Below are 22,237 nucleotides of genomic sequence, written 5' to 3'. Positions count from 1 at the left end.
GACAAATAAGATCTGAAGCTCGTGAAAAGTAATCCTTCAAATTGATTTTCTTTAACTTTATTTTTGTGAGATTTGATGCTCTGTCTGGAGAAGGCAGGGTTCCAGTACTATCCCCTGCAACGCTGCACATTCGTGACACAGAGGCCAACTAATATACTTGGCGGCTATGAGATCGTGATTTCTTCACCACTTCCTGCAGCATATGCAAGTTATAAATAGGTATACTGGCGGTGTGGGTTAAAGTTCCCATGGTCGATAAGATGCAAAAAGATTGTAGAAATTTCGAAATCTCCAACAAAAAAAGGAGTTGAAGATTAATATTTATACAGAGCGGGCAAGATGAAGTGTATTGATTTGAACAAACCCTGGAAACCATGAACATATTTTCCAATTGATATTTTCTAACTACATAGCGAGGTTATTCAAGTACTATATCTATAATATACTGTAGACCCCGCCGGCTGTTATGAGAAGGATTTGTGAACACTATTGGATGTGGTCAATCCTGCAGAACAAGGCCGTCCTGCATATCCCCGCAACAAACATTGCATAATCGATTATGGCACGGGGCACAAATAATCGTATTTGTGAGGATTGAGCTGTTTTTCAAGGTTAATGGCAGGAAACCGCAGCTGTATTCAGCTTCTTTCGAATCTCCGCAGCGTTTTTGCGCTAGCTCGACCGGTTCCAAGTTTCGAAATTTCGGAAAGATTATATAAGTATCTATCATGCCGTCGATTGATCGAATGCTAGATGGCTTGTAATGTAGACGCAGAGGCGGAATACACCAATTATTTATCAGTTTCCTGTGATCTAATATCCCTCCAATTCAGCGAACTATCCCACTTTCTCTGGGCATTACCTATCATTACAAGAGTTCTTCTTTCAAGAGTTCTCTTCTGATTTTGAATTTATGGTCACGAAGATACTATTATATCCATATTTACGGATATAATACAAGGACGGCTACAGCCACATCTCTTTGCTAATATAATTTCACAACATGACTGACATTAGTTATGACTTCGGATCCACATCATCTTCGGAACGCGGGCCTCAAAGCAACGAGTTCTCCCATCTGGCCGAACAAAATAGCATTGATTTTGAATCGTTGAATTTCTCCAATCTTTCCAATGGAGGAGAATCTGCCATACAAAGCGACCTATGGACTGTCGGAGACATGATGAGCGACCTCGTGATAGAATCGGGGTTTCAGCTTGCGCGAGTGGAAGCCGCATCTGATACAAAAGATAACAACGAAAACAAAATCAAAAGACAAAAAAAAGTGTCTCTATTTGAAATGAATAACGACGGTGCAAGCACGTTGGGAGTGATATTCACCGCTCAAAGGCTTGGAGTTCCCGTCCTGGATTTCACCGATATCGACGACTTGTCAGAGAATCCCATTGGGTCTGGCGCCTCAGCTCAGGTTTATTCCGGTAAGCTCAAGGGGCGCCTTGTTGCTGTCAAATATTTCTTATCGGACCCAGGAGCCCTCAGAAGGAGGAAGGGGAAAGCCCCGCTCAGAGGGGAAGAGAATAATACCAAGACATCAGTGCCGAAGAAGTATTCCTCGCATGCCCAACAGCAGATGAACTCGGTCATTGAAGAGATGACGATGATGGCACATGCAGGAATGCAGCCTCAGCCAAACATAGCTGAGTTACTAGGAATCGGTATCCGCGAGATTGAGCCGACCCCACAAGGCGACAATGCCCTTTTTGACTCAGAAGCAAGCAATGTTCAAATAGCACTTTTCATGGAGCTGGCAGACACGACTACACCGACTCTCGCTCATTGGATTGAGGGGGGGTTCGTAGCACCGGAAAACGTCGGGGCCAAAGCCTTGATCCTCTCGGACATTATCAACGGTATTCTAACCCTACACGAGCGCCACATAACTCACGGCGATATCAAGCCCGAGAATATCCTCATGTTCTCGACGCTTGAAAGACCCGTCGCCAAAGTTTCCGATTTTGGGCTTTCAGATGTTCGTTTCCGTTCTATGAGAAAAGTTGCCGGAGGGACGGAGCTCTGGGCTGCTCCGGAGGTCAAGCTGGAATCGTTTGATAAAGAATGGGCAGGGTCTCAACAGAGAGACGTCTATTCATTTGGATTGGTAGCCTATTATACGCTGCTAGGACGGAAGCACTCAATGCACTACATAGATGAAGAGACCCTTGAAGAGACTCCAGTACACGTCGACCTCCCTCGACAACTAAGAAACTCCTATTGGCTTAGAAGGAGCGAAAAGTACCGCGATCTCGATCCTGGCGAAAATGAAGATGCAAATACACTTAGGGTGCAAATTCAAACACTAATGCTTCTAGAGAGCTGGCAAAGACCCGAAACTAAAGACTACTTCGATTACCTTAACAGTGAAACCGTATCGATTCTACACGCTGCAATGATCCAGGTTGTTTGGCCGGGACGAATGAAGGAAAGGAACCAAAGAATAGGTGACGTGGTTATCGGGTCCGACTTTTGGATCAGTAATGTTCAGGGAGTGGTTATTGTGGATCTGGCCTTGAAGGCGGGATTTGTAAGTGAATCTCGAATCCGTGTTAACATGTTTTTATGTACGTCTAATTCATCGCATAAATTAACCAAATGGTTCGACCGTTCTCAATTCTAGTTAGAATGGGAATTATGTGGAATCGGCAAAGACTCCCTGGCCGATAAGGACGAGCCAAAAGCCAATATCGGGTTCATATCTGCCGGTATTTATGCACTAAATGCGTGCTTGGAGCCTGACCCGGAAAAACGACCTTCTATGCAGCAGCTGAAAGATATTCTACAGTACGCTTTACCTTCCTGCCATGTGCGTACCAGTGCTTCCTATGGGCTCTACTCATTAATTGAAACTTGTAGTGTCGAGGAAACTGGGAAACCGAAATGGTTGAACCCGGATTCGAAAGGCATCAGCATTCCCCGAAAACACTATACAGATGACCAACCTTTCCAATACCAGGCAGGTTTTCCATTCCAATGTTGAGCTAATCCAACATTATACCACATAACTAGCTTATGAGGGCTAAGTTAACTAACTACTTGCATAACAGGTGGCATTAGAAAGCGCCCCGGCGCCCCTAGAGTCACTTGGGTCATTCCTTGATGCTTGGATTCGGCTTATGCCACTAATAGAATCGGAGATAGAATCCTACGATAGTTTAGTCGATAGGTTCCGAGCCTATTCCGTATGTTTCACAGCAGCCTCAAAATCTCCCAACCATCCAAAGGCTAAATATTATCACCAATATCTCATGGAGCACAACACTCAAATAAACTGGGACTCATTCAGCGCTCTCTACATTCTCTGGTTATCACAGCAGTATCCTCATGAAGACCATGACTCCGATACACCGAAGACAGAATTTATAAAAATGAAGACCGACCTACAGCAAATCACCGCAAACGTTCTTCCGATAGACCCCGATGAAATATCAGACGCTTTTCAGCATGCTTGCAAGGATACGCCACGGCCCGTCGCTACTTATAAGAAGTTGGTTGACAGAACTCTAATGCAGTATCTTGGACGAGGGCTTGGAAGATATAAGCCCTGCAGGGTTGATACTCCTGGTATAGTAGCAAGCCTAACGCAGGATTTTTCTAAAAAGGTTAGCGAGATAAAGAAGAGAATCCAACAAGCTTTGTCGTCCAATGATGAGATGATGGCGAGAGATATTCAACGAACTCTTCAAAAGGAACGAAGCGAGCTTTCTGAGGATGATATTGCGTACCTCACCCTTTACGCTGCGGAAGAATGCAGTAGGGAACAGCTAATACCACGCTGCCGGCTTCTCAGTATTATGGTAGGCAGCGGCATTGAAGAATATATCAACAAATCCGAAATTATGCAGCTGGCTTTTGAATCACACTCGATTCAAAGCCATCACACGATCCGCGGATTATTTCTGAGGAGTCTACGCAACTGGTCGGTTATTTTACAACCAAAGGTCCTTGCATTGATGATATTGTACGACATAGACGTCGTTGGTGACTCCTTACTTAAGACTTTGCAGTTCGAGATCTCGTTGGGCAGCTGGACACCAAAGGACCCGGATGCAATGGCAAAGGCTATCAGCACCCCCGTGAATCTAAACAGTCCCCACCACGCCCTCGCGGTGACGAGATCAAGGAAATCCCCGTGTCTAACCTGGGCGGAAAGCTTTCCTCTTTTACACATTTCCGTCATGGTGGATAACGTGAGAACTTTTCAGGCTCTGTTGACAGAAATTGATCCAACAGAGATCAATGCATTTGCATCTGGATCCTTCCATCTATTACATCTGGCAGCACTACGACGAAATCCTTTTGTAATCGCCAGGCTTCTGATATCAGACCCTCGATTCCAAGTCGATCCGGATGTGCGTGTTAAAGGCCCATCTTTGGGATACACACCTTTACATCTATTGACTCGCTTCGGGGTGATGTGCATTATTAATACGCTTGTGCTTCCTTCCAGCGAGGGAGACATACGGACCACTGGAAGGGACGAGGCAGAAACTGGCAGAGCTCTGCGCCTTGCTTGTATCAGTATCCTGTTGAAGCATTCAAGGAATCCAGATACGCAAGACTGGGAGGGCATGTCACCCTTTCACGTCTACATTCAACGTGGGGATCTTCACGCTGCTAGAATGCTATTATCTGATACCAGAGTCAACCCGTGTTTGAAGAACTTTCAAGGGAACTCAGTACTTCATATTGCGGCCAAGCCAGCCATCACCTGGGAGGAAGACGAGGCCAATGCAGAAGACCCATTAGCAGTACTTAAATTCTGCCTAGAATATCCTGCAATCCGCGTTTTGGTTAATGAGAAAAACCATGTTGGAATGACACCTTTAGCGCTGGCGGTAATAAATGACGAATTCGAAAGGGTTGAGCATTTTGTGGCGGCAGGAGCTGACATAACCTGCCGGGACGTCTTTGGCACCAGTATCTTACAAAACCTAGTGGGCAAGAATGGACCAACGGCTGGGCTTCGACTGATCTGGGAACTTCTTCGGCTCGAGGACCTCGGTCTAGGCGTCACACGGGACAAGATCAGGGACCTTTGTCGCAACATTGACAATTGCGGGAGGAACATTCTGCATTACGCTTGTTCTTGTATACACATAGAGATACCGAGCGGTGACAGCTACGATACGCCGAGTCAGTGTCTTGAGGCCTTCCTCGATCTCGTTTTGCATCTTGCCGACGACGACTCAGGCCTCCTAGGCCACTGTGACCACAATGGTTTACTTCCTACAGATCTCGCGACATTTGCCGGCTATGAGGAAATAGCAGAAAATCTGATCCGCGAGTACGGTCACGGGCCATCTGAGGGTGCAGAGACGATGAGAAGCATAGCGATGGAAGTCCTGACCGATGCTGAGACATTTCTCGCTCAGCATGATCACCTCAAGACAATTCTTAATTTCCAGATGAGACATGATCACGGCAGCCTGAACATCTTTACCAATTTAGTGTACGACACGAGAGACCCCACGGATGATATAGTGATGAAGGCGGTACTTTTTGTAGGGTCAGCAATCATGTTTATGAGTTCCAATTTCCCGGAGACTATAGAGGGGGTCGATGCTCTTGACTTCGAAGCGAGGATGAAGGTACTGGAGTTTAGGGGTAAAGAAGGGGAAAGGGACTATGGACCACGGTTCTTTGAGCTAAGTGGGGTTGAGGATACCGGGCCTTTGCGGGTGGACCCCAAGGCCAAGATAAGTATCTAGTTGGTAGGAAACTATGGCTCTAACCCGCTCTTTCTTTCTTTCTTTCTTTCTCTCTCTTTCAAATTTACTGCAGTAAGGATTACGAATGCAATTCACTAGACGGGATACTAGAGTGTTTAGCTAGTGAAATCCACCCGCTAAAGTCAAAGACCGCGTCACTACGTTAGCTTTTGGGCAAATTGATACTGCGTTGTATATATATATACATCTATGGCTTCTCAATTAACTAGCACGGAGGTGGATTTCATAGAAGGCCTATTGTAATGATCGATTGTTTATAAAATCAAATGACATCGTTACGATGGTGTAGATCACAGCATCAGCTGATCAGTACAGAGGGCGAAATGGCCATGGGTAACAGCGACACATTCAACAGAAGACGGCACTAACACTACGTAAAAATTTGCTCTAGGGTACAGTAGACATCAAACAGCTACTAGAGGATAGCAAATAGCATATTATTAACTTTAATAAACTACCAGGTATTCTATACAAGATAGGCTAGAAACCAGGAGCGCTCTCCAACTAGTAACCCACAAACCATTAAACAACCCTTGTCTCGTACCCAGACCTGCAAGAAACAACCCCATAGACGAGAATATGGGCCAATTCAACAGCGAGTAGGCTGTAGCAATTCTTTTAATCTCTAAATTTAAGTGATTGACAGTTCCGTATTTTTGTCTCATATCCAGGCCCAGCCAACCTACAATGCTCCGTATCCTTCGTTTAATAGGTCTTAATTTTCGCGGCCTTTGAGCTGCAAGACTGACAACCTGGTCTCATAAACCAGCCCCCACCGAGCACTCAAATGGTGGTACTGATGAAATGCAGCACCGGCTTTGTATTTGGGGATACCGCAGTAATAATTTATCAACACGGCGTCATACTAATCATACCAAAATCAGACCTTTATATGCTATATTATCGAAAAAAACGAGTCGAAAATTACTAATCAATAATATCTGTTGTTAAAATTTTGCTCGATAAGCTAATAGTATGGTTTTGTACGAGGAAACAACACCACCCGGCTACCGGGTCAAATGAAAAAAGCCCAACATGCATTCTAAAGTATAAAAGAATGGAGTGCAATGGAATGGAATAAAGTGCAAGGGAATGGAATGGAGTCTATAATTTAGAAGAAAGAAGAAATAAAAGATACGAAAATAAAGACGGAATGAAATATAACCATATGAGTCAAAATATAATGTAAAATCAATAATAACACTATAAAACCACCGAGCGATGTAAAATAGCTTATGTGATTAAGGTTATTCATAAGCCCTTCCCAGCCTTGTACAGATCCTTGAATACGAAGCATAGCATTCTCGTTTTAATTGGCATAACAGCTCGCAACACTAAAGCGCCAGATCATCCCGTCTTTCGCTTGTGGGTGCCGCTTCTGTACCTTTCTGGTTCTTATCACAAATGTTTTTGAGACCAATATCGCCGTATTCAGAACTCCTCAGTTAACAAATATCTGAGTGTTCTCATGTCAGCCAGTTGACCCTTTGGAGGGTGATTGGATTTCTGGCTTTGGGTAAATGCAGCGATCAAACTATCCGTTGGGCCACATCAATAAATAAGGGACGTTAGCTCACAGAATAAATTTCACATCCTCATTTTTCAAATTGCTTTGTATTTACCGGCTTTAGGTCTACGTTTGATATTTTAGAGGTTTCAACTCTCAATATATGCCCTTATGCGGTGGTCGCAGGATTGGTGAGCTTATGAGCCAGACGGTTACTGTAAGATATCAAGGTAGCTACTGAAGTTGTGGCCCAGAGCCATTTCGCCGATGCGACATCTAATAAGAATAAGTCAGCCATTTTTATTCATCAGAATCAAAATGCCAATATATCTGAATAAACCAGCAAAGACAATCTCAACTTACGGTATACAGGGACATACCTAAACTAGATTTCAGTGTGCATGGTCGTCTTTTAATTTTGCTAGGTTCAGCCAAACTTGTCAGTTATCTTTGGGTTCAAAATCATTTGGTTAATGGGTGCTTTTTTTGAGAAGCATTTTAACCTGTATTTTGGGCTTGTTCTTCGCAAAATGCCAAACTTATTTGGTTGTTATATTAACATTATAGATCAATGACTGCGGCTGATATGTCAAGTTATGTTGCGATACTACTCGGTTGTTGGGTCGTTTTTAAACAGACATGAGTTCCCTGAAACCCGCTTCTAGCTTCTTTACTATACTAACCTGATTATTTTATTCTATTCACGCGCAAAGACCGGTCCATAGGTTATTTCGGCTAGTATGCTAGCTAGATCGTAGATGAGCTAACAAAATAAAACCGCGGGCCAGCTTGTCCATTATGATCATAGTCCTATATGATAATTAGGCCAATTACTAAGCCGGTCAGATTAAACCCGGCCATTATTTAACTAGATTAGGATCGATTGTGTGATCCCTGGCAAACCTTGCAGAAGATCAGGTCAGAGGGGAACAACAGGATACAGGATCAGGTGGTGACTACTCGATATCTAAGTAAAAGGATTTATAGGATTATAACACAGAATACACCATGACACACAGCACTATAAGATTTTTCACTAGTCTCATCATATAGCCTGGATGTGATAGCAACTTAACCGGCACCACGCCGGTATGCATAAAAGGACTTCATCAATTGCGACTCGACGTAGCCGATAAAATCGTTCTTTTGACACGTGCCGGCAGAAAAAGAGGACCCCGTTGGGAAAAAATCACTTCGTCAGCAACATACGGCAGTTCGTATAATGATATTATTGAACGACCTTCAGATCTGAAAATTTAAGTCCGTGTACATTTAACTCCTCATAACACTACACTAGTATTACACTTTCGAAATACTACACCCCCAAGCGGACATAGCCGAAACACGCGCATCTAATACTTTGGAATGCACTAAATACGACGGCCAAAGGTAGTCAGCTACCCAATTCAAAATTATTGGACCGCGTAAATAACTTACCTGGGAAAAATAGTTAGTCCATTGCTTGCACCAGAAAGCTTTGCCGCATGTGATAGGTCCCTTTATCTTTTTATTCAGTTTGAGTGTTCACATAAAAAAACTTTGTAGAATCAGAAAAGCGAACCTTGTATGTCATTCCACCACATTTGCCCCAGGGTAAGGCGGTACGGGTTGGAGCAGACGGCTCAGTAGTTGTCGCAGTCGCCGTTGGCCTAGGTTTGTAAATCCCAAACCATGCAAGAACATCCAGGGCAGTAATTTTGATGTCATGGCCGATGCCAGCCGCAGAGTATGCTATATATTTGGTTCCATCACCGAAAACCATCTGTGTATAATTGGCGAACGGCGTGTTTGTATTGTTTTTCTTGAACTCAATCTTGAAGACATTTGACCACATTTTGTTGGATTCATGAAAGTTTTGATACGCCAAACCGACATCTTCGGATCCATGCCAAATCTGTAGCTTTGGCCGTGGACCTCTGTACCCAGGATAAGCATTACGAACATCATCTCCCCTATGTAATTAAAAGTCTTAGCGCTACTATCATCGACGCAAATCACGGTGTGTAGCTTGGTCTCCCATCCTCATCTTGGCATCAACTTACCATTGTTTCGGCGCTTTTATCAGACGGCCCTCAGAGCAAACGTTATTCCATTCACCGGGTCCCCTGAAGCAGCCTGTCCATCATAATATTAGCTACATGCGCGCATGAATTTCGATATAATGAGCAAAAGCGACTAAAGGAAAGTCATCACTTGCCATAAGGGACACCGCAATAGGAGCTTCCCGCTTTGAAGAGATCGGGATAGGTTGCGACCAAAACTTGTGTCATCATGCCTCCTGAAGACAACCCCGTAACAAAAACCCGATTCGGATCGCCATGGTATTTCTTCAACGTCCATTTCACCATATTGGCGAGGGCAAGGGAATCACTTCCTCCGTTATGCGTTAAAGTTGCATTGCTTGCGACCTATCAGGAATTAATATCTGCCATCAATTTTATATCGAATCGTCCTCGTAGACTCACATCCCAGCACTTCGATTCTCGAGGTGCGGATGGATAAATTACAATATATCCGAATTGGTCGGCGTATTTTGCATATTCAGTGTTCTCAAAAAAGACAGGACCAGTTCCTTTGAATTTCAAAAAGCAGATCAGATATAACTCTTCTATCTCTACGCCATTATGTCACATACCTGTACACCAATGAACGCCTAATACAATTGCGGGGTGCCTTTGGATTGTTTTAGGAACGTAGAGATAGAAAGGAACATTTGTCGGATTTTCGCCGAAATCCTCAGTGATCAACGTCAGATTACTACTGAGCTGCGCGAAAGTGGTTGTAAACGCAGCAGCGATTGAAAAGAAGCTCGCAATGCGCATCTTGTCGTATTTTCTATATTCGAAAAGGACTCAGTGCGGTGCACGCAGTATGCTGTCGAAGTGAAACCAGTTTTGGTAGTCCCAAATGCAGCATATGCTTCTTATACTTGATAGTTTGTGATAGCAAGCAGCTATAATTATTTTTTGTAGACTCGAGATCTTTGGTAATGTTTGAACCTAGTTTTCATTTCTACGGACCCTATGTGGCCGAGGAGCGGCATTAAACCCTGGGGGCATGTCCTGTCATGGTTAAATTCCGGTCGCTACACAACCTACGTTCTCCTAGACCAAAGTTGAACAAAACCCCGGGTTTTTTTATTTTTAAAAAAAGATGACGCCGGTTTGATTAGATTTCGGCAGAAGGTTGTCCGAAGGTTTAAAAGTCTCTAAAGATTATTTTGTCCGGATCATCGGGTACAGATGCCTGCAGTTTGTGGCTTTGTAATTTAGGCGAAACCTTCGACAAGGCCAGCAACTAATGCTTAAATACCCCGACTAATATAGGGAACCATGGCTTATATATGGTATACGCATGTCGCCAGGAGCAAGCTTTGATCTTCTCTATATGAGACAGAACCTTTTGGTTTTAAACAACGGGACCGTACGTCAGAAAAAGAAAGAAAGAAAAGAACAACAACACTTATTTATTGAATCCGCACTGATTTTACCAAGCAGGTGTACTAACCACCTGTCAAAGCACACAACCATGATCAAGGTTTTTAGAAGGAAATGTTACAGCCTAAGTAGATGCAATTGAAGGTCTTGCTATTGGACATCTCCTAACATTTTTATTACAGTATGATAACGGGCTTAATAATTTCCTCAGTGTATGTGCAGACAGAAGTTTGATACGTAAGTCCTTACTTCAGTTGATCACTTGAACGCACCAAATCTAAATACCAGCCAGGCCGCCAGCTTTAAATCTACCTTCCCTACTCTATTCAGTCTCTCGCATCGTATATGCGTTGGGACTGACAAATGCCTGGAAATCCCTCTTGCTTTAGCATCTTTTCGATCCTTCTATTAGTTTCATCGTAACCGTAAAATGTTTTACTCTTGAGATATGGATCGTCCGTCATACATGCTAAGAAGGTTAGCATCTTGCCTGTTCTCTCATCCTTGGTTTGCAGCTTGCAACCAGCCAATCCAGCAAACTCTTGCATGTTTCCAGAAATTGACGAGAATGGCAGCGCTCCAGCGTTGGTCTTCAGTTCAACGAGTCAACCTTTGGTAGGGTTTGTCAGGGTCCAGATTTTTTGCTTCTCTTGTACTGTTTTCCTTACTTTCTCGACGTCCGCTTTAACGTTTGTGTAACATTCCTAAGCTGGCCATCAGCCTCGACTTGCGCTGTAACTTCAACCTCTTAAGTTCCTCAACTAGCTCATCGACGGTCTCTTCGACGTTCACCATTCTGTATTCAAAGATAAGCTCTGGCACAACATCCCCAAATTTCGGCCGGCCGTTTCTTTGATTCTTCCATCACCCAATCTTGAAGCTGTTTCGGGGGAATTCGGCTTTTTGTTTCTCGATTTTTTGATTCTCATCCAAAACTCTGTTAACTTCTAGCTGTCTAGCGCTGGGAATGCCGTCCTTCAATTTCCATGATTTATCCCAACCTTTTATTGGTGTGCATGCCGCTCCCACAGGCCACATTTGATCCAGAAACTCTGGTTCACAATCCGCTTTCTGTGGTATCAGATCTCCAAGCCAGCCACTCGCTTCGATACCAGTGAGGTTCACCTAGAAACCGAGACTCGGCTTTACCGAACACCCAATTCCTTTATGTTATCGATTTCAACGGTTTTATTCGGAGCCTGGTTGGCAAGGTTGTTGTTGAGTGCCGCTTTGTTGTCCTTCGTCATACCCTCAAAGCCGTCACAAAACTGCTCTTTCGAATATCCAGCTTCTATTTCATATTGAAACTTCGGAACGAGAAGCTCGATGCCGCTGTTGAGGCTGGAACCAAGAATTTTGGCTGAGACCTAACAGCAGTGACAAATGCGGCTTCACCTTGGCATCTTTCAGATAGGCTCCTACGTTGACTTCGGGACCTTTAATAGTGGAAGGGTCGAATGCGAGAACGTTGGCGAAACCGAAATTAAACTCGGTGTTAAGTGTTGACTCGACTTTGGCGCCGGCTGTGAAAGCTCCCTCCCGATGCCTTGAGCGTTTTGACGGCGGAAAAGGTACGCTCAGGGCCAAAGTTGAGGATACCCGGTATGGCGAATGGTGAGAGCAATATACTGGTCAGTTCCTTTTTCCATTCTTTCGAACCTTCGATTTCGACCTTCGCTTGGATATCGGTTACCGATTTCAAGTCCTTTGCAGGGAAGTGAACATTCGAACAGATGCTGTCTGGCACTCAACACATGTTAGCTCGACACTGCCTGCGACTTTGATATCTGATTTCGGGACTCCAGTGTCTGGAGGGAATTTGAACAGTGGTATCTCCTCTATTTGGCGATCATTGAAGTAGATATCGCGGGGAAATACAGGCTTAAAGTCCAACCTCTTAGCGAGTCCGCGGTCGTGACTCGCTCGAGGCCTATAACTGTAGACGTTGATATCGAGATCACCCACGACATCCCAGGCCATTGGGTAAACCTCTAAGGTAACGACCGCACCATCCACGGCAACACTTTGAATCTTCTTATTTACTAAATTGATACCCACACTTAACTTATCTTGGGGACATTAAGCGACCGACACTGCTCACTATTGATATCACACCAACCACGTGCACCCCGCTATCACGCATAGCTTTTGCTCGAAGGCTTCCGGAAATGCACAGCTAATCATGCGATCCGATGACATGCTCTTAACATTTCGATCTGGCAATTGCACACCATATATAGCTTTTTTAGTTACATTATATTACATGGCCCAAATATACCTATCATCCGAGCAATCTCGATCCGAGTGGAGGAGTTATTTGATGATTGTTGGGATCTACGCATTTGTATTGGTGGGGTAAGGTGGGGAGGAGGGTGCAGCCTGCATTCGCGGAAGTTACTAGCCGATGGCGTGGTTGATTAGGGTTGTTTATCAGAAAGTCGACAGTTTATTTTATAGAACAAGCATACTAGTACTAGTTTGACAATATCACGACTTGTACCCACTTAATTATAGCGTTGTTAACTTATATATATGTAAACTTATATTATATGATATTATGATAGAATAGTTATATGCCAGCCCTATACAATGTCGAAGCGTTTTAAGACAGGACCAAGACGTCCTATATTTGACGGTATTAATGTTCGAGTCAATCTCGATCAGAATCGACTGTACTTAGGTAAATGTAATCCCAAAGGTTAAACTTTGATACTACGTTTAAGTAAGTGCATGCGAGACTGGCACCGTGAACCGTTAACCGTTAACCGCAGCCTTTTCCTACGACTAATAGGCCTAATTAGGCCAGACGACAACTATGAACTGATATCAAGCGCTAGCCTAGGCCGTCCACCGGAAACCTTCAAATTCGAAAGGACCTGTCGGTTTGAGTAAACAATCGTATCGAACGTCCACCTAACTCTCTCGGATCCTAGTGCTGCGGTCCCTGGGAATGTAATGGGTGCCGGGCAATATCGGTTATCATATATCATACCGTGACGTTAATGTGCATGAGCTCCAAAACAAAACGAAAACAAAAAGGGTATGTTGAAGAATGAAACGTCCCCACAACGTGCAACACTAACCACATAGAAAAAACTTTCCGTTCCTAGTGCGCGCCACCGCATTTTGGCGTCCGATCGGCAGAATTGTCATCGGTACAAGTGGCGGGTGCCGGGACTTCGCTAACGTAAAATTACCTAGCTGCGACCCGTCCATTCGAGCCAGTTAAAAATTAGAATTAAGACAAACAGTTTCCCATATTATATAATTGGCTAGGCAATCAATTGTGATGTGGTAATATAGAAATAAACTTTATTTAAGTATTGCAGCTGCTTTGATATACATATGCATATAGGGACTTTCAAGACGACGCGACGTAGCAGTCGGTTATCAGGTCCCAAGAACATAGATTGTCTTCTATTTCACATATCTATCAAATATATTTGAGAAAATGAGGCTTGATGTCGGATAGAGAGGTTAGGATGGATTAAAATACCCTCCCATCTTAGGTCCAAAAATGCGTATCAACGAAAAAGGAAGCATTAACCCACAGATTCAAGCACAGGATTCCAAAATTTGTGATACAGCTAGCACTGTACAACCTTGAGTCTTAGATCTATAAAAGCCAGCTGTATCATGTCTGTCCCACTTTCTCTTCTCTCATCAAAGCACTCGCTTCGGTCGCATAGTTCATAGCCAACTTCATAGCCCCGACGGCATCACTCTCATTGATAGGATCTTTAGACTCACTCTTGTCACTCTTTTCATAGTCTTTCCACTAGCCAGAGCTTTACCATGATTTTCTCTAAGATATCTGTGGTCTTGACCGGTGCTGCTCTCCTGCAGTCAGCGGAGGCTCATGTCCGATTCGATTGTGTCCGTGGAAACCATGACCCTAGCAAACTCGGCACCAACATGGGCCGTGATGAATGGTTCACGGGAGCTATCAAAAGAGGTGGTAACAAATTGAGTCGGTTCCCCGATCAGTTTGATACAGTCGTTTTCTCGAACCCTACCATCCCGGGAAAATGCTGCTCCGTCAAATATAAGGGCTTCCCCCGCTATGTTATGGAACAGGGCTGTGGTACCACGCTCAAAATCCAGGATACTTACTATCGTAAGAACCAGTGGAGAGATGACCAAGACTATCTCACCAAAAAATACTATGAACACGGTCAAGAGATGGAGAACTACAGGTTGTACAACTTCTGGATGTCCCCTATCCCTTATGGAGCCTTTGCACCGCTCTCGCTCGTTAATGAACAGGCTGCAGCCGGTAAGTAGCTCCAACGAAGCACATTTAATCTGAGCCAGAGTTCTAACATTAAATTTCGTTGGAAAGGTAAAATTGCGCAAGCAACAGCCGGTGGATGGATCGAAATCGACGTTTCCCTAGGTATGTTCTCAGATTTTTACTTGTGTTATCACTTGACCTCTCACTAACCTCCCCATAGTTAATGCCGATGGTGGCGGTGCTATGAAATGCCGTCTCGACAAAACGGCTAATGCGAATGCATTCGGTGGACCTCTTAAAATTCTCAAACAACCATGGCTAAAGCATAATGGCCAAGTGGCTCCATTGAGGGTTGAGATTCCCGCTGGCACCCAATGTACTGGATCATTCGGCAACTACAAGAATATGTGCTTGCTTAGATGCGAGAATGATAACACCGCGTAAGTTTCAAGGGGTCTTTTCTTTCATTAGATTATTACGGCACCCTTGTCTAACCACATGGACTTTTTATAGCGAGGGACCTTTCGGTGGATGTGTTCCATTCAACCTGGGCGGTCCTTATACTCCACCCCCTCCGGCGCCGGTCAAGCCTGTCCAAAAGCCTCCAGCGCCTGTCAAGCCTGTCCAAAAGCCTCCAGCCAAGCCCACAGGCAAGCCAGGTGGTAAGGGCGGTAACAACGGTGACAATGATGATATCGACTATGACAATAACGGCGGCAATAATGGCGGCAATAATAACGGCGGCAATAATAACGGCGGCAATAATGGCGGTAAAAACAACGGTGATGATAATGAAGAACCAGAAGAGCCAGAAGAGGTAAAAGGAGATGACGGTTATTATTAGAGAACTATGTGAGCTAGTCGCTCAAAACAGGTCGGCTCAATTGCAAGGTATCAATATCGCGCGGATTCGTGTTCTAGAGAATAAGGCTTAAACCTCTTTATGAGACGGAAATACTCATATTTTATGTACGATACGAAGATCTATGATATTGTTCAATTGATTTTGGAGCGATACAAACCTATCATGACAATTGTAGATTCCTCCAAAGGGATACTAGTATACCCGCAGTAGCATGCCCAGAGATTAATCACATATTTCTTAACTCGAGATCTCGCCCTATCCCACTTTGTCCCTGAATATGAATTAAAGCCAACCTTTTTGTGGAATTTTAATTTTATATTAGTCAGCTGAACAGTTTAGAGCAGTCTGATATGGGCCGAATCGGCCTAGAGATCGGCTGAGAGATCGGCCCGGACATCGGCCCGACCTAGTCGACCTTGAACCAACATTCCTGCCCCTCTTGTTCCTCAGAACCCGGAATTCGAAAGATGATAATAGTCGCTACATAGTCTGTAATTGTCTAGAAAATATGCGGTCATTTGTCGTCCCCAATAGCTTCAACCTATTACAGATAGCTAGGCTGCGCCCGACAGTCAACGCATTCGAGTCTGCTGTTCATCCAATAAAGCAAGTTCGCAAGGGCACAGCCTTCGCCGCACCTGCAGCTTCGGACCCTGAACAACATTCTGAGTTAGTCCAAGATTTCACCAGACAACAGAATGCAAAGAGAATTTTACAAGAAGCTGTAGCAGCAACAGCTCCGAGGCAGAATTGGACCAGACAAGAGATTTCTGCTATTTATTATCAGCCATTGTTGGAGCTGGCGCACCAAGCGGTGAGTCAGCAACATGCAACACCATACAGCAACTTTCGAATTTCCAACTAACAATGTGGGCAGAGCCTGGTTCATCGCCGATTCCACAGTCCCGGCGAAGTCCAATTATGCACTCTCATGAACATCAAAACCGGTGGCTGCACTGAAGATTGTTCATACTGCGCCCAAGCAACACGTTACCAGGATGGTACTGGCCTAGAGGCCAAGCGCGTGGAAACCGTCGACTCTGTTTTTAGAGCTGCCAGAATCGCGAAGGAAAACGGCAGCACACGATTTTGTATGGGTGCTGCATGGCGAGATATGCGAGGCCGGAAGAACAGTCTTAAGAACATTACCGAAATGGTGAAAGGTGTGAAAGAAATGGGTATGGAAGTTTGCGTCACTTTGGGTATGATTGACGGTGACCAGGCGAAACAGCTGAAAGATGCTGGTTTGACAGCATACAACCATAATGTTGATACCAGCCGTGAATTTTATCCCAACGTTATCACAACGAGATCGTATGATGAGCGTCTCAAGACACTAGCTCATGTTCGCGATGCAGGTATCAACGTCTGTTCTGGTGGTATTCTTGGTTTGGGAGAAACTTCTGAGGATCGAGTTGGTCTTCTTCATACGGTTTCTACGCTCCCTTCTCACCCCGAGAGCTTTCCTGTCAACGCCCTGGTTCCTATCAAGGGTACACCATTGGGAGATACACCGCCTATTCCATTTCCTAGCATATTGAGAACGATTGCGACTGCGAGAATCATTATGCCTACAACAATTATTCGAATCGCTGCTGGACGAAAGACCATGACAGAGGAAAAGCAAGCACTTTGCTTCATGGCCGGTGCTAATGCCATTTTCACTGGTGAGAAGATGTTAACGACAGATTGTAATGGTTGGGATGAGGACAGTGCAATGTTTGGTAGATGGGGATTGGTTCCGATGAAAAGTTTTGACAAGAAACCCGTGGAATTTGCTAATGATATATCAGTGCCGCAAGAGCATAGACCCTAGTACAGGTTTATCGCTTAGCACACCCCTACGTCAATGCTATTGTACAAAAAGATCCACTTAATTTGTTTCCTTTTTTCCTGCTATTCTCGTGCAATCTGGGCTAGCATTACACACGCCATCAAATCATTTTCTCACTTCGCCGGTTTTAGAAGTTTAAGGTATTAGGTCCTCCAATATTCTACATATAGATTCGATATATATGGTTCGTCCAACGTTAGAGCGCCTAGGGTTCACGCCACATTATAACTCGTATCTCAACAAGTTTCTATAAACTACGGGCAACCTCCTGATCCTGATCAACAAAAATCTGTCAATATCTTTCGCTCGTCTCAATTCCGCCCAAACCGGCATTTATGTCGCCTTTACCCCTACCTCTCCTTAGCAAAATGATAAGGATAGCGGCAAATATGGCCAGCAGTGGGATCCCAATCCCAAGACCCACGCCCAGAGCAATCTTTGAGGTGGTTGTTAGTCCGTTGTTTGAAGCATTTTGTCCAGTAGATTGTGATTTATTCTCGGCGGTTGCACTCGCGGGTGAGTTTGTACTTGTGGAAGCTGGATTTTGGGGTTCTGCAAAACTCATTGTAGAAAGTTCAGAATCTTTAGGGTAAAAGAATTGACAGTGTAATGATCACAGATATCGGGGTACACTTACGGGAAGGTCCAGATGTCGCCGACGAACTCGTCTCTAGGCCTGCCGATGGATTCCTTGCCGAGGTAACTACTGCAGATACCTGATTTGCGGTAGAACAGTATCGTCCGTAGATACTCAAAGCACTCGACAAATCTGCAGGATCAGTAATTGCGGTGCAGAGATCGCTAATACAAGTGCTGAAATAACTTGTTGCGCTGGCCGTCAACCGGTCGGAACAATAACAAGCATTTATTGGAGATTGACCGCATCCCAGTGCTTTGCCAACGTCTTCAAAGCCAGAATTTCCTCCACGACCAAGCCCGCCATTATACCAGAGACATGTCTGGATACATGGGCGTGCGGTCTCGTAGTCTGAGTCGGAGACGATAGAGACACCGGCCGTTGGGACCTGAGCCCCTGATCGAGCCGCCAAAAAAAAAGTGACAAGCTCAAGTAAACCATTGGAAACTTAGAAGGCATTTCGCAAAAGTCAAAATATGTATCGATACGAAGTCTTGTCGTCTGGTGGCTTGCGAAACGTATGTAGGTCTGGGCACAAGGAACGCCAATGTTGATCGAATGCAGGGCAAGATTCTGCCCAGCTCCTGGCAGGGCCAAGGAGGTCTTTAAGAGGACCAGTTTCTTTCTAATCTTATTATATTTTGTGCATTTGTGCGCTTTGGCGTGATTCACTCATAGAACGCCACTTCAGCCGCAACAGCTAACCTTGATCCAGGTCAATGATATAGGACGTCTGGTGTAGTGTGGTATTTTCAAATGCAGAAAATAGTGACCGTTTGATAATGGATATTTGCCGTAAGAAGAAACCTATCAAATTTTTTAGTCAACTAAAATTGTTCTTTATGGAAAGTGTCTATCCGTATTTAGATACGCTTGTAACCGAAGAAATACTAGCTTTATGGCTTTAGCTCCCTTAGCGGCTAGATCCGTTGAAAGGCCAAATTCGTAGCCCTCAGATCAGATCCCGAAGGAATGGCTTCAGTTCACAGGGCCTTGGCAATGATTGCTTGTTGTCGCCATTCCGTGAAGACGAGGTTAACGCGTTGCGTTTTCAACCAGGTTGCAATTCCTGAATCATGATCCTCATTGGCACAAATATCACGCTGTTGCTATGGAACAAATAACTTCAAGAAATCCATAGTAAATATGGATAGTATGACATAAATGGAGTCCTATGTTAACATAAACGCCATCTAAACACTGGGTATCCTTAAACACCTCAATATATTTTAACCAGTCTCTTTCGCTCCATAATAGCGATAGCATCATTTGATAAACTGTAATTTAAAATCCGAGCCCTCACATTACGCCAGGCTATTGAAAGAAATATAATATAATGATCTGAACTGTCCCTTACATTCCAACACTACTAAAAAACCGTACGACATCATTTGCGGTCAGCAGAGGCCCCCACTGCCAACGATCTCCCAATTTTGAATCCACAGGTGTAGTTGAATGGCCTTTGTATTCGTTATAGCCAGAACCCTCTCTTTCAGTGCCAACAGCAGTCTCGGACCCAGCGGATCCACCTTGAAATCCGTCGTCAAAACCTGGTGGGCCGCGCGGGGGCTCACCCTCGCCCTGCTGACTCTGGTCATCGGCCCCTGGGTTTGGCTGTTGCGGCACACCCCCGCTAGCAGAACTTTCCAAACTTTCATCCTTCTCTTGGGGTGATGTCGGCTCCCTTCCCCATAATACAATGAGCTCAAAGATTAGACGAAGCTTTTCTTCACTCACCCACGGCTGCCCACGACCAGGATAGCCGAGAACACGAGCAGCATGTAGTATTAGGGCCGTGGGACTCCCATGCCAAGCCTTTCCTTGTAAAAATAGCCCAAGGATCTCTCCGTCTTCCCAATGGTTCGTTAAATGATCGGTTCTCATGTAGACTTCATATAAGCCCCCTTCATCATGGCATTCCTGAGTGACGGACCGGTTCACCCCCTTCGCGCCAGGTGAAGGGAAAATAGCCAGCTTTCCCTCCCGTTCCAAATGAGCACGGTACATCTGGCCTGTAGGGGCTATACGAGATCTAGATTTGCCTTCCCTTAGTAGCTGCTGTCGATCACTAAAGTCTGCTCGTTCAAATTCCACAAACCACTCGAGGTCGATGGGAAGAATAATAAACCCCGGAGGTTTAGCGTCGAACGGGTCGTGGCAGGCTACGCATAAAGGAATTGCATTGTTGATATCGTGAAGCTCTGTCAGCGGTAATATACCTCTTGACACATGACTCTCGAACTAATACTGTTTTAGCAAAGCCCTGGCAAAGGTTACCTTAAGCAAAAGCTGTACGATCAGTCCTTACCTCTATATCTGCTTTGGGGACGACATGCGCGATATTTAGTTTGCGATGCGGATGTTCACAAAGCCAGCAGCGGCTGCCGTAGTATCTTTTGGCGCACTCTTTGACGCCTCGAGGAAATTCAATCCTTCGAACACCAGTACTAGCATCTGATGCAACCGATCTACTGCTAGCCGATGAATGCCGACTATTTGACCGACTGCTTTTCTTGCCTACAGTTTCCGAACCATACTGACTAACCGAGGAAGGGTGCCGCCGTTTTCGAGGTGATGGAGAACGAGAAACCGGCTCCGATGTTGACGACCGCTCTATATCTGATCGTCGAAAAAAGTCCGTTCCGCCAGTTGGTGTGCCAGGATTTATCACCAACGGATCGGTATTAAGTAGGGAGTTTACAGTGATTGAGGAACTGGAAGCAAAGGAGGCATCGGCGATGAGCGAGGGACTGGTGAAGGATAGGCGGGAAACCTGTTGCCCCAGAATTCTGTGTTGGACCCTGCGATTCGGGCGAGGTGTTTCGTCGGCGTCGTTTTGGAAATCCATTTTAGATGTTGCAAGTTCGGAAGTTGGGAGCAGCGTTCCAATCTCATGGGGAGACAGTATCGAGATCGAATAACCTTGAATTTGGAACCTGATGCCAGTATCCATAGAGGTTTTTGGAATACAGAAGCCATGGAGGCTGTTACTTAATGAGGATGTTTGTTGCTCATTGGCATGGCAACCTTCACGGATTTCCATGTACACTTTGCAACAAAAGCAACACTCTTTAATTCTTCCCTTACAAAGTGTTGGGGATCGAAAAATTGGTAGCGCAACACACAAGTCTGGTTAGTCTCGGTGACCCTTCTTGTGTTCGAGACTGGGATCGAGTCTCGTAACCAGACTTTCGCGTTGCGGCGCCAATCTTTTAGATGAGCGCTAGCCTCGAGAGCAGCATGAGCAAGCACATTACAGATTGCATGCTTTATTGCGGTACTACAAACCACTGCGCCTGGTCTCAAGGCTAGTAACATCGATGAACAACGCTGGTTTGATAGCATGCTTTGGAAACCGTAGCTAAAAAGGAAAACCTTGATATGATCATATGAGATTGGCGGGATTGGCGGGATTGCCCCTTCAGACCAGGGATTGGCCTATAATGCATTAATGGCAAGTTAACAATCGATCAGTTACTGTACATGCTTCTGGGAACTCAGCTTCGCCAGTCATATACCCGGATATGCAAAATTGTAGCACTTTTGTCAGCTTCACCAAGACTGATCCGTGCCGATCCGCAAAAGCTCACCAATGACCAAGGAGTCCTCCGTCTTACATCCCAGAAATCAATCAAAACTCGTTGGCGGTTGACAGGATATATAGCGGATTCAGATTGTCAGTATCCCCCCTGCCTAGGCGGAAAGAGCGTGATACCAATTGATTATATCCTATTTAGTGGCCCGGCAGACATGATGCCACCTCTTGCGGGTAAGAATTTTCCCTGGCAACATTCGGCGTGATCCATGACCACCAAGATTGCATCAATTGGCCTTCCTCTGATCCTAGCATGGTAATATTATCCCCGTAGCTTAGCTAGTCTCGTTCCCAGACGCCATCCCTGTAGCCTACTTCAACGGCCCGAACGACTGAATAGTTGAATTCAGTCTCGTAACCAGAATTTTCCCTTATCTCAGA

The 22,237-nt window shown here is 44.9% G+C and overlaps 6 protein-coding genes across 6 annotated transcripts; 3 read left to right on the top strand and 3 right to left on the bottom strand.

The window, feature by feature from the left end:
- Positions 1 to 1,003: 1,003 nt before the first annotated feature.
- On the top strand, positions 1,004 to 5,726 carry AOL_s00169g270 (uncharacterized protein; the record flags this gene model as incomplete). The annotated part of the gene is made up of 4 exons (XM_011127627.1): positions 1,004 to 2,542; positions 2,636 to 2,799; positions 2,872 to 2,975; positions 3,073 to 5,726. 4 exons carry the CDS (start codon positions 1,004 to 1,006, stop codon positions 5,724 to 5,726), a joined length of 4,461 nt encoding a protein of 1,486 aa, XP_011125929.1.
- Positions 5,727 to 8,761: 3,035 nt separating this feature from the next.
- Positions 8,762 to 10,076, bottom strand: AOL_s00169g269 (uncharacterized protein; the record flags this gene model as incomplete). The annotated part of the gene is made up of 5 exons (XM_011127626.1): positions 8,762 to 9,206; positions 9,297 to 9,359; positions 9,448 to 9,662; positions 9,720 to 9,826; positions 9,890 to 10,076. 5 exons carry the CDS (start codon positions 10,074 to 10,076, stop codon positions 8,762 to 8,764), a joined length of 1,017 nt encoding a protein of 338 aa, XP_011125928.1.
- Positions 10,077 to 11,836: 1,760 nt separating this feature from the next.
- On the bottom strand, positions 11,837 to 12,671 carry AOL_s00169g268 (uncharacterized protein; the record flags this gene model as incomplete). Its single annotated transcript, XM_011127625.1, has 4 exons — positions 11,837 to 12,058; positions 12,114 to 12,202; positions 12,267 to 12,427; positions 12,517 to 12,671. 4 exons carry the CDS (start codon positions 12,669 to 12,671, stop codon positions 11,837 to 11,839), a joined length of 627 nt encoding a protein of 208 aa, XP_011125927.1.
- Positions 12,672 to 14,486: 1,815 nt separating this feature from the next.
- AOL_s00169g267 (uncharacterized protein) lies at positions 14,487 to 15,769 on the top strand (the record flags this gene model as incomplete). Its single annotated transcript, XM_011127624.1, has 4 exons — positions 14,487 to 14,967; positions 15,034 to 15,087; positions 15,146 to 15,365; positions 15,439 to 15,769. The coding sequence occupies 4 exons, from the start codon at positions 14,487 to 14,489 to the stop codon at positions 15,767 to 15,769; spliced, it is 1,086 nt and encodes a 361-aa protein (XP_011125926.1).
- A 529-nt stretch (positions 15,770 to 16,298) lies between these two features.
- AOL_s00169g266 (uncharacterized protein) lies at positions 16,299 to 17,606 on the top strand (the record flags this gene model as incomplete). The annotated part of the gene is made up of 2 exons (XM_011127623.1): positions 16,299 to 16,604; positions 16,668 to 17,606. 2 exons carry the CDS (start codon positions 16,299 to 16,301, stop codon positions 17,604 to 17,606), a joined length of 1,245 nt encoding a protein of 414 aa, XP_011125925.1.
- Positions 17,607 to 19,244: 1,638 nt separating this feature from the next.
- Positions 19,245 to 21,304, bottom strand: AOL_s00169g265 (uncharacterized protein; the record flags this gene model as incomplete). The annotated part of the gene is made up of 3 exons (XM_011127622.1): positions 19,245 to 19,370; positions 19,645 to 20,502; positions 20,570 to 21,304. The coding sequence occupies 3 exons, from the start codon at positions 21,302 to 21,304 to the stop codon at positions 19,245 to 19,247; spliced, it is 1,719 nt and encodes a 572-aa protein (XP_011125924.1).
- Between the last annotated feature and the right edge of the window lie 933 nt (positions 21,305 to 22,237).

Source organism: Orbilia oligospora (assembly GCF_000225545.1).
Source record: "Orbilia oligospora ATCC 24927 unplaced genomic scaffold scaffold00169, whole genome shotgun sequence".
Classification (NCBI taxonomy): domain Eukaryota; kingdom Fungi; phylum Ascomycota; class Orbiliomycetes; order Orbiliales; family Orbiliaceae; genus Orbilia; species Orbilia oligospora.
This window is presented reverse-complemented; position numbering and strand designations above follow the sequence as displayed.